This window comes from Patella vulgata, chromosome 2, assembly GCF_932274485.2.
Source record: "Patella vulgata chromosome 2, xgPatVulg1.2, whole genome shotgun sequence".
In the NCBI taxonomy this organism is placed as follows: domain Eukaryota; kingdom Metazoa; phylum Mollusca; class Gastropoda; family Patellidae; genus Patella; species Patella vulgata.
The window spans coordinates 41470749-41484980 of record NC_065880.2 but is presented as its reverse complement, the minus strand read 5'-3'; the positions used below and the strand labels follow the sequence as shown (position 1 = coordinate 41484980).

The following is a 14232-nucleotide window of genomic DNA, read 5'->3' as shown; positions in this document are numbered from 1 at the left end:
AAAGCAAAATGTATGCGATAAGAATAGTTAATAATGTCTAAACTTTTTTTATCTTCTTTATAAAAGAGTATTTTAAAATTGTTGGTAGCTTAATCACTCATCAAAAGACATGGCAGCGTTCCAAGCATTGTCAGGCCTTGCTGTTTGCATAACTTAACCTTTTATATGGTAGGGCTATGGAGCTGTCTTATATGGTAAAATATTTTGTTTTGATGGCACCTCATTCATCATCAAAATATTTTTATGGATTTTACATGTCATTCACTTGGCAATAATCTATGCTGTACATATGAGCAATCAAAATATTATTTTTTAAACACCTCATGGTCAGTTCGATAGTAAATGATTACAGATTAAAATATTCTGTGACTGTGCTTGTAGAAAATAATTTAGGATATTAGAAGGCTACTTACTGGACATGTTACGAATAATTACCAAGTGATATGGGATTTATGGGATTTTCAAAATTACTGTTAAATGTATTAATAATTTTATCATGAACTGAACAACAGTTACAGATCAGCTGACAAGTTGATACAGAGGTCAATCATCTTTTTGACTTGTTTTCACACCTTTTTGACCGATATCAATCGGATTAAAATTCTTACAAAGGAGAAAACACATTAAGTAGTCAATCCAGGCAGGTTAAATCGGTAGTCAATCAAGGTAGGTGTATAACACTATGATTGGGTTGGTCTACTAATTACATAATCCCACCTCACTGAGAATTGAGATTAGCAATAGTCATGGTTATAAGCTTATCCTTAGTACAATAAATATTTTTTTTACGTTTTTTTATTTCTGTTTGGCCATATTTGTCAATCCACGTAGGACATGTCCAATATATTTGCCCATATTCATAAGTCCAGATGTAGCAGAACAGTAGAATGCTAACAAAAAACCCTTAATATCCAGACGATATAGAGTCCTTGACACACTTACAGAAATTGCCAGCTCATAATTTTTTGTGTTAAAGAATAGCATACAGTGTTGTCAACAAAGGATTATAGTGAGTGTTTTGTTGATAATTGATGGTTAGTCAAATAGAATAGTATAGGTTAATTATTATACGTAAATCTTCTCAAATTACAAGATTTATATCCATCGTTCTTAAGCCTGTATTTGAGCACCTTTATTTGTCCAGACAAACAAATTTTTGAGGACAAAATCACAGTACAAATTAAAAGAGCTTAATTTGGATCGATGGATATAAAGGTAATTGGGAATAAAGAACTGCTTGTCAAATTTAACTGTCATATTAAAAATAGCACAAAATTAGCTGTTCTCAGGAGAAAATAGAGAAGAAAATTGTATACAGTGGTATTGTGGTCTTGTCAGGATTATAAAATAAATCCAAGCTAAAACCAGCATACCAAGAAAAAAAATAATTCAGCATTCTAATGCTAGGTAGAATATCTGCTTTTATTTTCCCAGTCGGGCCAATGATACTTTCAAATCTATAAATGTATTGTGTTTACAACCAGTGCAAACTGAATTCAAAACTGATTTGTTTATGATTCATTATCAGTTAATTCTATCGTGCGCTTAAGGCATTCAAAATGGATGATAAATGTACACTGGTGATGAGGCCTTCAGTGTCTGTGGAATCGCTTGTCATTTGAGATACAAAATTCACAAAGTTTAAATCAGTTTGAAACAAACTGCCAGAATTGTGTCAAAATAGGTCAGGGTAGGAAATATGGTACTTTTAATTAAGCAAATAATTCTTAGTAATTTGTTATGTAGAATGTATTATTCTGAATAGACTAATATATATGATTACCACAAAAAATAACTACAAATAGGTACACCTGCTTAAATTTTCCTATAATAATATTCCTGAATAATGACTATCCTGAGAATAGTTCATGGTATGTAATTTGTAAACATTGTCTTCTTTATAAAAATTAAAGGTATTTTAGCATTACATTGATAGCTTAATCACTGGTCAAAAGGCTTTGCAAATTTCCACGTATTATCAGATCTTGCTTATTATTCATTCCTGTGAAGCTTGTGCGTGTTTTACGCCAAATAACACCATTATTAGTATGTGTTTAATAGGCATGCCTTATGTGGCAAAGAACCTTATATGGTATTAGAATTATAGCATTGATCGCCAGAGGCATGATTGCAGTCTATTTGTATGCAAAGTCATGGGAAAATTCAGTATTCACTGTGAATTAAAACAGATTCGTGACGAAAGTTATTCGTTGTCTATTATAAGTTACCCGGCAATTATTATTAATAACTAATGAAAAAGAGAGCATTCTGATGGATATATCCAGGCCTAAGGGGATGGTGGTGTAGCCCCAGGAGGGTCCATACATTACCTATCTATTTAAAAAAATTTATGTTGGCTTGGCCAGTAATTGTGCAGCAAAGCTCCCTGATGCCCTACTCTGGCTAAGCAGGAGTAAAGTTAGAAACCGTATTTTTGGCATATTCTTAATGTCCTTGCATAGGTGGGAAGGAGTCAGGACAAAATTTGTCTTGCTACAGCACAAGAATTCTTTCAGCGTGATTATAGCAAATTATTTTGGATATCAGGTCCGCAAGCATAGAGTGTTATCAAAAAGTCCTGTTAAATAGGCTTATTAGTTGGATTGTCTTCATTCGCCCGTGTGGCCTTTTTCCACATAGGCAAGTTACTGGACATATTATGAATAATCACTAAGCTTGTATATTTACAGGATTATCAAAATTACCTGGGCCCTTATTCACGAAAACTTAAACTAAGATACAATCAAAATTTTAAGAAATACTGCAATTCGATTGGCTGACCAATATGCAAATTGGATATATGCAAATTGATTTTACTGGTCAGCCAATCGAATTGCAGTATTTCTTTTGATTGATTGTATCTTAGTTTAAGTTTTCGTGAATAAGGGCCCTGTGTTTATTACTCAGATCATGAACTACATGGCCTATTCTCACAACTGTATGACTCATACAGATTGGAGCTGAAAAGCTGATTGACTTCTTAATCAACGGGGGGGGATGGCTGAATGGTTAGCACGTGCACGCTGTATAATAAAGTTTGTCATTAAGTCAACTGACGTGGTTTCGATTCACCGGTTGTACGTGACAAGGAGTAGGGGCGCCTGTCCAACCTAGTGGGTTTTCTCCGGCTCCTCCGGTTTCCTCCCACTGCTAAAGACCACTACGCACAATCAAATTATGGAAATAAAATTGAACCATATGTTAGTCTCGAAATGACCTAGTTTGTGTCGAGTGGATGTTAAACCCCTTTGCTCTCGCTCTCACTCTAAATCAACAAGTAATAATTAACTCTTTGTAATAGAGCCGAAAGTAGATTGATTTATACCATAGTGGCCTGTTCATTGTTTTATTAATCAGCTTTTTCAAACAACAAGTTGCTCTAATTAGTCGTTCAAGGTCCCTATACCAAACCCTAAACTGATTTGTTTATGACTTTTATTTATTATATATCATTGTAATCAGTTATGTTTGGTGAAATACATGAGCCGTCAAAATTGAACAGCAGTTTTTGAACCAGCAATTACTAATTACTCCTGCATTGTCTTGTAGGAAATGTTTTTCTTTGTTCATTACAAATGGTGCCCAAAACCACAGAAATACACAACTTGATTTTAAAATTTTCATTGTCTTAAATATTGGATATTAGGATCACATATTTTTCACAGCAAGATAACAAAATCAATATTGATTGAAATGGACCAATATTGAATTTTAATTTGAGTTTTTAATTTCAAATATTATGGAAAATATTGAGTTAGAGGTTCAGCTCCTTTAAATCAAAATTTTGAATTGGAAACCCTATTCTGAACATTTAATCCTTCTTCCAACATTTCGTAACTTATATAAGGATAATCTGTGCAAGGTAATATTTCAGAGTATTATCTTCTGTTTCCACCATTTGCATTTTCCTTGCCATGGTAAGAACTCTGTCCAGTATATATTGTTCAAAAGATTTGATAGAACATAAATGGGAGATGGCAATGCCATTTGGGATCTGAAAATTTTAAATTTCATTAGGATTCTGAAAAGAACCATTACCTACCTGTAGTGTGGAGAAATTGTGGACGTACCAATGCTCAACGGATGCAGTTGTCGACAATACATTAGGTTGGAAGCCACGGTGGCTAAGTGGGCAAGACGCTGGCTCGCTAGCGTGGAGGTCGAGTGTTCGATCCCTGCCATTGGCCAAGAAAGTTCATCAGGTTTTTCCGGCGTGGTTTCCCCTTGTCAGTGGTGCAGAATGGAGGGCCTAATAAGGACACCTGTCTAGTCGTTCGGATGGGATGGTAAACCGAGGTCCTGTGTGCACATTGGCATGCCCGTAAAAGATCCTTTGGCAGTTGGAATTCGATACAAGAGTAGGCCATAGTGCCCCCGACTGGGAAAAATTTCCCTCATATCACTCTGTATGGCGTGTGCCCGTCTTCATTAGCCCAGTCGGAGCAGAACAGTAGGACGTTAAACCTCATTTCATTTCATATACATTTGGGCTGGCAAAAAATATCAATATATTGATACACTATACAGATATAAAATATTGATAATTGCGCAATTATAAGTAGTCACTTGTAAGAAGAAATCCATAAAAGACTATCCTTATCACAGTATTCTTTGCAGCGCATGCTTAGACCTGGCTCGCTAACTGTAATTAAACAGAAAAGTCATTAAACATACAGGTTTTGTTTCTCAGCGCTAAAAACTGTCAGTCACTTACAATGAGAGCAAATGGTTCCTAATGATGTAACGATTTGTGGAATATTGAAATTATATAGATCTTGTAGTGACCAAAAGTCAAAAACATGAATTAACCCACTATACAAGGCGTTTGGTGCGCATGAGAAATCTGTATAACTACCAGAAAAAAAAACAGTTACTGTGAACTGCTGGCCAGAATCCGTTTCAAAGGGAAATAACTACATTTTGCTCATTATTTTTCTGGTCATAAGCAGCAAAGATGTGTCAAGTGGTGACAGTTCTGTCTTCCAAATAATGTTGATTGAGTTTTGACACCCTGGTTTTGGTATGGAATGCTATTATTTTTGTCAAATCAATGAAACAAATTCGACATGTATACTTTTATACAACGATATTACAGTATAAACTCATATAATTGGTATTCGTTATTCATATACAAATTATGAATGTTTTCAAACGAAATGTTATGTAAAAATAATTTGCCAATATTATTGATTATTGATCGGTGGATGGTCGGCGATTATTGATAACTTGAAATCAGTATCGATTGCCAGTCCTAATATACATCCACATTAAATGTGTACATTTAATAATTCTGTTTCTTGTCTAATTCATGGCCAGGGATTGAAAAAATTGAATTTTAACGTTTAACAGACAAAGCTATTTTTAATGGTAATCAAATAAATATACATACAGTTCTTAAAGCATCTTTTCTGTTAAAACAAAAATCGTTAGCACTATTAAAGTTCTTGTATAAAAACTGGTTATTTTATGAAGTTCTTTTAAACTCACTCTCTTTCTGTCTAAGTAAGGTGCTGGCTCACTAACCAGGAGATCTGGCATGTCAATCTCGCTGTTGACCGAGAAAGTAGGGTTAATCAAATGTGCCTGGGAAGGTACAGAGGCTAGTCTTCAGATGAGACGTAAAAACTGAGGTCTGTTGATAGGCTACAGTTTAACAAATGAAAAGATTAAAAGTAATTAAGTCAATGCTGGACAAGATAAATATTTAAGAAATTGTTGGTGGGATCCCTGAAATCTAGAATAATGGCCATAAGAATAGTTTATTTCAACACTGTGGGTAAATCAAAGATGCGAAAATATTGCCAAATTTAAAGATGACACGCAGTTTAGCTTCCTACTTTTCTGCACCAACCAGGCTAGTGAAGATGGCTAAAAATATTAACCGCTTTATACACACACTGGTATAGACATCAAAATCACAAGTGGTAATATTTTTGTGAGTACATGATTTGAAAAAACTGTTAGTAACTTGGTCGTGTAAGCATATAAGAAGTAAAGAACCCTTAACATTGGAATTCAATATAAGAGTAGGACGTATGCCCTCTTAGCATACTGCCCGGTTGATGCTGAAAAGTAGTACCCCATTTCATTTCTGTCTGAAGAGCACAAACCTCTTGTGAAAGGTGAACAACACCTTCTGCTATATTAGTTCAAAAATAGATAACATAAAATTAAAATATTGAAAATTTCAGTCAAAATTATTTATTTCTGAGTGAAGTGGAGAATGTTTGAAGTTTTGACAATAATCTAGATTGTCAAGTACCATTGCTGTGATAATAAACAAAGTCTTGATCAGCCATTTTAACTTTCAATTATTAAATGGCGCTGATGTTCTAATCCATTCAATATCTCTGCTGTCCGATTTTCTAGCGAGCTGATTATGGGCTTCTAATGTAAATAAATGCCCAATTAATAATTTATACAATATTTGGAGCCCCCCCCCCCCTCTCCTCTCTTAGAAAAAGAGCTGCAATAGGCAAATTTAGCTCTTGCATAAGGCATCTTTCAAACTTTACCAAATACAAAGCAAATAGTACCATTTAATTCCTGGTTGTATTTTGTCAATTACACATTTTTTTGCACAAATAAATGATACTGCTGTAAATACCAAAATATCAGTGTTGATTTATGTATTAAAAAAAGTACATATAGGGCTTGGCCGCTTGGGTAATGGGAAAGGATTGTGGCTCCCAAAAATATGGTTGTTCCAGCTTAATACGTTGTAATTTGCGTGTATGTGCAGTCTCTTGGTTGCAACTCAAATACTATACTATAATAAGACAATTATATTTAAAGTAATTTTATGTAGCACTGAATAAATGGAATTTGGGTGGCAGCTATAAATTTAGCGGAGCCTGAGGCAAAATGGTTTTAGGAAAATCTAGGATGTAAAAGATTCAAACCATCAAGCCCTGCTGACTGTGACTGCTGATGTCAACCAAAGGACCTCAAAATATACAAATTTATTATTTTTACCCTAGGTTCTGTTTTCCTGAACTTTGGTTCTCATGGGTCATCTTAACTATAGAGTATAGAGGTGAAGTTGAACCATTGCATGTCACATCATTTGGCACAGGATAATTTGTTCTAAAATATATTGTGAATGATAAATTTACTTTTTTGTTTTTATTCTTGTTTCTTTATGTGTAAATTTAATTTGATCAGTTGCTTTTCAAACCACATTGTAAAATTGGTCAAAATAAAAAATAAAACATTTAATAGTCTGTTTAGTACAAATATTTAACAGGAAATCCAGGATGTTAATTATCTCCCTTTGAAAAACTTTCTTCAGTTTAGAGATAATAAACTATTACATTTGCTATTTACAGTTTCACAACCAAAGTTACATATTACATGCTGTTTTTGTGTCCATAAGTTTGTTTTTGCTGAGAGTTGATACCTGATATAATTTAATTAGCAGCTATAGATTGTAAGGTCACTGAGATTGTAAATCCATGTCATTTCTACTTGTTAATTATGGATAGAATTGTGGGATGGGGATTTTTATTTTTTTAACTTCTGAAACTTTTTGGAAATATTTAAGTCTATTAATACTTATGGTTTCTTAGAATACATTATTCTAATTTGAACAGCTTTATTTAGAATCTTGATTTTCCATTTCAGTAATTCAGTTCAAAATTCAGAAAATAGTACTATTAGTAATCACAATCATGTGACGCCCCCGTCTACACCATTTGCTGCAGCAGCTAGTGGTCAGCAAAACAATAATACATCAAGTAAGTATCAATGTTTTGCACATCGTGGTGTAGGTTCACACATGACTTGACATCTACGTTTGTTTTATCCATACTTAAAACAATAACACCAAAAGAAAGGGTCATTTACTCATTTCCAGAATCATGATTGAAATTAATTTTGGTTTTACTAGACAACCGGTATAATAAATATATTTATGCTGAGAAAATATGTTAATAGCTTCTGCCTGTAAATTCCTGCCAAAAAGAACTTTTATAATTTTTCATCGAAAATCCTTATTTTTAACAAAATGTTTATATAATTAAAATGTTTTTATATTTGGGTACTAGTAAATCGTTCCGTGAAAAATATAGTTTATTAGATCTACTGAGGATTATATTAATTATCTTTCCGACAGAATTTCAGAAAGATATTGTGCCCCTAGAACCTATAAAGTTATTAGAAAAAACCTAATAATTACTTTATTACTACTACCCTGATAATGGAATTGGTGTTCTGTTTTAAATGGAAATAGACTTTGATGTCAAGATTATACCGTACTTAGCATGATGTTGTTTTATATTTTCATTGCATGTCTTATAAAGACCATCCATTCTTTCTCTAATATATCTCTACACTAATATCATACAATAACAACTGCCAGCACATATCTAGCAAATCTAATATTTAGAAATAGAATAAATAAAAGTTTATCCTTGTGATATTGAATTGAATATAACTACTGAATAGAATTAAAGACTACGTTTGTAGTTATAAATGTGTAAATTTTCATCATTCATTTTGTAAAAGTAATCTTGTTAATAACAGTAAAGCTCATTGAACTGGAACAATTTATTGAAAACTAATAAATGATCAATACCATTCCTTAAGTAATCAGGTTAACACAGGGTTGTTATGTATAGTATAGCTTATTGATTGGTTTTATTGCTTCATTTATTACTTATATTTTGTTTTTATTGTGTATATTTAACATATTGTGCTTCTCTATTCTTCATTAAAGTTTCGATTTCTTCATTATTTAAAGAAAGCAATAAAAATTTAAAGCTCTACATTCTTTTTGCTAAAGTCGTTATAAAAGTACATTACTTGATGTATCTTAGAATAGAAGCTGATTAATTCAGATAATGTTTTTAATATAGATAGTTTGTAGAGACTTTCTAATCTTGAGAATTCATAGACGTAGGCGTTTAACAAGAGCATTTATTTTTTTAGGTACGCCTACAAGATTATCTAATTCCGTTTCATCTGTGTGGCATCGAAATTCAGCCGCACAGAATAGCTTTACTCACGGTAAGATCTCCCATCTAGGTATTTTAACTAGATGCATGTAATTTTGCAATGCTTAGTTGAATTTAACACATCACAGTTAGAAAATCTATTGGTTTATGGGCTATAGTTCATTGCTTTCAGATACTCTTTATACTGTCATATCTATTTGTAATTTATATTTAAATGCCTCATATCACACACAGCTATTTATTGTTCATAATAAAATGCTTTTAATAAGCCTAAATGTTATGACATACAGAATTGAAAATAATCAGTTATGTAATTTTGTTTGATGTGTATAAGCTTACTGTTATTACCTATTACATATATCACAGTAAACAAAACAAGGCACTTTCATTATAATAGTGTTCAGAGAACTACATTAATCTGCCTTAATCTTGAACAGAATTCCAAATCTGTTAATATTTCTTTTCAGAGGTAAGTCTTTTTATTTTTAATGACTTGAATAGTCAACTATTTATTAAATCTCATTATTAATCAAACTATTTTTTTCACATTTTTGTAGCAGATTTGAAGCCTCAGGCCAATTCTATAGACCATGCAGCAGCAAGTAGTTCAACGACAAATGGTACCATAGTTCCTTCTCATAGTAGTTCTGTCTCCTCATTAACCTCCTCGGGAAATCCTTCGGTGCCGTCTGCTCCTTCACCATTTACGAACTCTGGTGCTGCATCAGCGCCAAACCTAAACAACTCGATGGTTAGTTCAGTGCAACCTTTAAACAGTGCAAAAGATTTACCACTAATGAATGGTCCTTCTAGTGCTGGTGTTAGTATTTTAAAGGTGAGTAACGCTAATGAATGGTGTTAGTATTTTAATTGTGGACTAAAGTGTTTTTAACATCAATGAATGGTGCTTTAAATTCTGGTGTTACTATTTTACCATTGACTTTAGCACTAATAAAGTTTTGCCATATATTAGTCTTCAATTTAGGTCTAATGAATGGCTATTTAGTGAGCTTACTGTTTAGTAGGGTATGTTGGAGGCAAGTTGAACCAGTAACAAATGAACCTTCTAGTGTCTGTGTTGATATGTTCAGTTACTGGTTTAAAATGATGCACACAAGAGTATTTCAGTAAAGAAAATAGAACACAAGTGTGTCAATTGAATCACATCATTTCCATAACAAATTATGTATTCATTCATTAATTTTATATTTAAGGAATCTGACCCCATGTCTTCGTTGAAGTCAATGGCCCAGCAGGCTATTGTCAATGCAGGTCTTGAGAGTGAGATATCTATGTCTGATGATGTGAAAACTGAATCAACAGGTAGGGCCTATGCACATATTCAGTTTTTTTCATGAGCTGTATGTGGGTACATGGATTTTAATTGCTGTTTACCAAATGTACCAAGATTGATAATACTTTTAAAAAAAAAAAAAAGTATTTGTTTGCTAATGTTAATGTTTTTAAATTTGAAAATATTTAAAATTCCATGTATTCTTTACAGGAATCTCTAATACACCCTTATCTCAAGCCCCTCCACAGCCCACAGTACCATCGCAAGAACAGTTAGTTACATTACAGTCACAATCAATACTGCCATCATTACAGCCGCAGTCAGTATCTCAATCACAGACACAACAGACCACCACAATCCAGCTAAATCCATTATTAGGAGTAGCGCCGTTAGGGCCAGTGCCGCTTGTTAAAGATCATGTTTATCAACTGACAATGTTAGATGCTGCCTATCAACATTTGCCTCATCCTTCAGATTCAGAACGATTACGGTAAGATTATGTTAATATTTATATTACTAAAATACAGCATTGCGGTTTAAAAACTGATTCAGCAGTGAACCTCAGTTATTATGATCACTGGATGACAAACCAGTAGAAGGGATGCATTCTGAATTAGGAAATGGGTTTGCATATATCAATATCAATGTGAATTGTTCAATCAGTTTTTATACGCCCACATTGAAATGTGGTCGTATATTGTCGTCGCCCCCATCCGTCCGGCGGTCCGGCGTCCACAATTGCTTGTGGACGCTCTAGAGGCTAAAGTTAATATCTGATTGACTTTCAATTTATACACAGTGTTTAAGGTCTTGAGATGAAGAAGCCTATTGATTTTCAGCGATTTCCGATAATTTCTGCCAGAGTTATGGCCCTTGATCACTTTGAAAAATCTTGTGGACGCTCTAGAGGCCAAAGTTAATATCCAATTGACCTTAAATTTATACACAGTGTTTGAGGTCATGAGACAAAGAAGCCTATTGATTTTCAACGATTTCCAATAATTACTGCCAGAGTTATGGCCCTTGATCACTTCAAAAAATCTTGTGGACGCTCTAAAGGCCAAAGTTAATATCCGATTGACTTTCAATTTATACACAGTGTTTAAGGTCATGAGACGAAGAAGCCTATTGATTTTCAGCGATTTCCAATAATTACTGCCAGAGTTATGGCCCTTGATCACTTAAAAAAATCTTGTGGATGCTCTAAAGGCCAAAGTTAATATCCGATTGACTTTAAATTTATACACAATGTTCAAGGTCACGAGACGAAGAAATCTATTGATTTTCAACGATTTCCGATAATTACTGCCAGAGTTATGGCCCTTGATCACTTCAAAAAATCTTGTGGATGCTCTAGAGGCTAAAGTTAACATCCGATTGACATTAAATTTATACACAGTGTTTAAGGTCATAGGATGATGAAGCCTATTGGTTTTCAGCGATTTCTGATAATTACTGCCAAAGTTATGGCCCTTGATCACTTCAAAAAATCTTGTGGATGCTCTAGAATCGAAAGTTAATATTCGATTGACTTTAAATTTATACACAGTGTTTAAGGTCATGAGACGAAGAAGCCTATTGATTTTCAGCGATTTCCAATATTTGCTGCCAGAGTTATGGCCCTTGATCACTTTGAAAAATCTTGTGGACGCTCTAGAGGCCAAAGTTAATATCCGATTGACTTTCAATTTATACACAGTGTTTAAGGTCATGAGACGAAGAAGCCTATTGATTTTCAGCGATTTCCGATAATTACTGCCAGAGTTATGGCCCTTGATCACTTCAAAGAATCTTGTGGATGCTCTAGAGGCTAAAGTTAATATCCGATTAAGTTTAAATATATACACAGTGTTTGAGGTCATGAGACTAAGATTCCTATTGATTTTCAATGATTTCCGATAATTACTGGCAAAGTTATGGCCCTTGATCACTTTGCAAAATCTTGTGATGCTCTAAAGGCTAAAGTTATAATCCGATTGACTTCAGATTGATACACAGAGTTTAAGATCTTGAGACGAACAAGTATATTGATTTTCAATGAACTTTTATGACTTAAACAGTTAAATCCATGATATTAAAAGCTTTGCATACAAAACGTTAGCATGGGGCAGAACTTTATAAAAACCAAACAAATTCTAATAGTTTTCTGGTAATTACTTCGTGAGTTGTTGCTCTTAATCAGATTTTAGTGTATTATAAATGTTTCATTACCGAAAAAAGTAAAAATATACGACAACCCTTGTTGACTGCCCGGACGATTTAGTTGCTGTGGGCGTATGTTTCGTTGCCTTGCAACCTATCTTTCGTTGCCTGGCAACCCATCTTTCATTATTGGTTGCTCTATTACTACACCTACAGTAATCTTCCCATGAAAAGCTACATGCACATTTTTATTAGCTACATGCTAGCTTTGCACATTAAAATGTGATGTTTTATATGTGTGAAGATGTTTATCAGTTTGGTGCTTTCTGTCTTCATAATATCATGGTCATATAATGTTTTGTTTTTTAACTGTAAATTTCAATCTTAGAAATCATAAATTATTTTTTTCCAGCTTTGTTTAGGAATAAAATACAACATGTTATTGTTTATATTTCAGGCATTATTTGCCACGTAATCCCTGTCCAACACCATCTTATTATTATCAACTCCCACCACCCCATGCAGATTCTGTAGATTTCTTCACACGATTGTCAACAGAGACTCTCTTCTTCATATTTTATTATATGGAGGTAATCTTTATTCATTCTTTGTGTCCACCGCTTTAAACAATGTAGTGTAAACCTTGATTATTGTGGGTTTTCGCCTTCCAACAGATGCTATCAATATCGGATTAATCAAGAGAATAGTTGTTTGTCTGCAACAAAGAATAAGATGCAGATCATTTTTAAGAAAGTGTTGTGATGTGTACCAAAAATTGTCTTCTGTGTATAAACCATCTCATTAGTAGAAATTTGTTACCACCAGACTATATCATCCAAAGAACCATGTAATCCAATGTCTTAAATATATGATGTATGCTTTTGCCATCTAAAAATCTATAATTATAGCTGTATGTTTAGTATACTGTATATTTGTGATCGATAAAATTCTGATTATATTTTATATGATATTCAGGGTACAAAGGCTCAATACTTGGCAGCAAAAGCATTAAAGAAGCAATCATGGCGGTTCCACACGAAATATATGATGTGGTTTCAGCGGCATGAAGAACCAAAAACTATCACAGAAGACTTTGAGCAGGTATGTTTTTTTTTAGAAATGGGGTTTAACGTCCACTCGACACAAACTAGGTCATTTTGGGACTAACATGGTTTAATTTTATTTCAATAATTCACTTGTGCATAGGGGTCGTTAGCAGTTTGAGGAAACCGGAGTATGTGGAGAAAACACATGAGGTGGAACAGGCCATGCTACTCGTCACATACAACCGGGGAATCAAAACCACGCACAGCTAACCATTCGACCATCCAACCTCCCCTGAGCAGGTATGAACTGATTGTCATTGTGGAATATGAACTGATTTATTATTCAGGCCAGCTGTCTGGTTTGAAAGAAAAAAGGCTTGTTTGATGATTGTGAATTACAGCCGCTTGTTCTCATTTTCATTATTCGGACAGTATGGTTTTTTTCACAGCTTATACCATGTTATAATCTAAACGTATGGATTATTTATCACTTAAGAAATTGTAATCTCCAGGCTTGGATGCTATCTGATTACAAAGAGCCCATCGAAAGATTTTAACCAAGATTTAAGGTGCCATTGGCTTGTTTATATGATCTATATAGCCAAAAGGTCTATAAGTATAATTAGTCCAAATGGCCATTAAAATATCAAAAAAACGTATTGTTTATTTAATACTAATCCTGTATTTCTATAAATTTATATAATTTTTGTCATTTTGGTTTGTATCGCCTGCAGAGGATGTCAAATGCTGTGAACTTTTCAGTTCATCATATTCTTTGTAAATACTGAACAGACAT

General features: G+C 33.6%; 1 protein-coding gene across 4 annotated transcripts in view; it reads left to right on the top strand.

The window, feature by feature from the left end:
- The window catches only part of LOC126811799 (CCR4-NOT transcription complex subunit 3), a 29176-nt gene that overhangs the window by 11463 nt on the left and 3481 nt on the right, over positions 1-14232 (top strand). For 2 of the 4 annotated variants that reach the window (XM_050537717.2, XM_050537715.2), the window contains exons 12-18: positions 7624-7736; positions 8929-9006; positions 9512-9789; positions 10169-10277; positions 10459-10738; positions 12848-12980; positions 13366-13491. In XM_050537717.2, the coding sequence (XP_050393674.1) occupies positions 7624-7736; positions 8929-9006; positions 9512-9789; positions 10169-10277; positions 10459-10738; positions 12848-12980; positions 13366-13491 (1117 nt within the window). The remainder of the gene's footprint in view (positions 1-7623; positions 7737-8928; positions 9007-9511; positions 9790-10168; positions 10278-10458; positions 10739-12847; positions 12981-13365; positions 13492-14232) is intronic. The other 2 variants (XM_050537716.2, XM_050537718.2) reach the window with 2 other exon arrangements.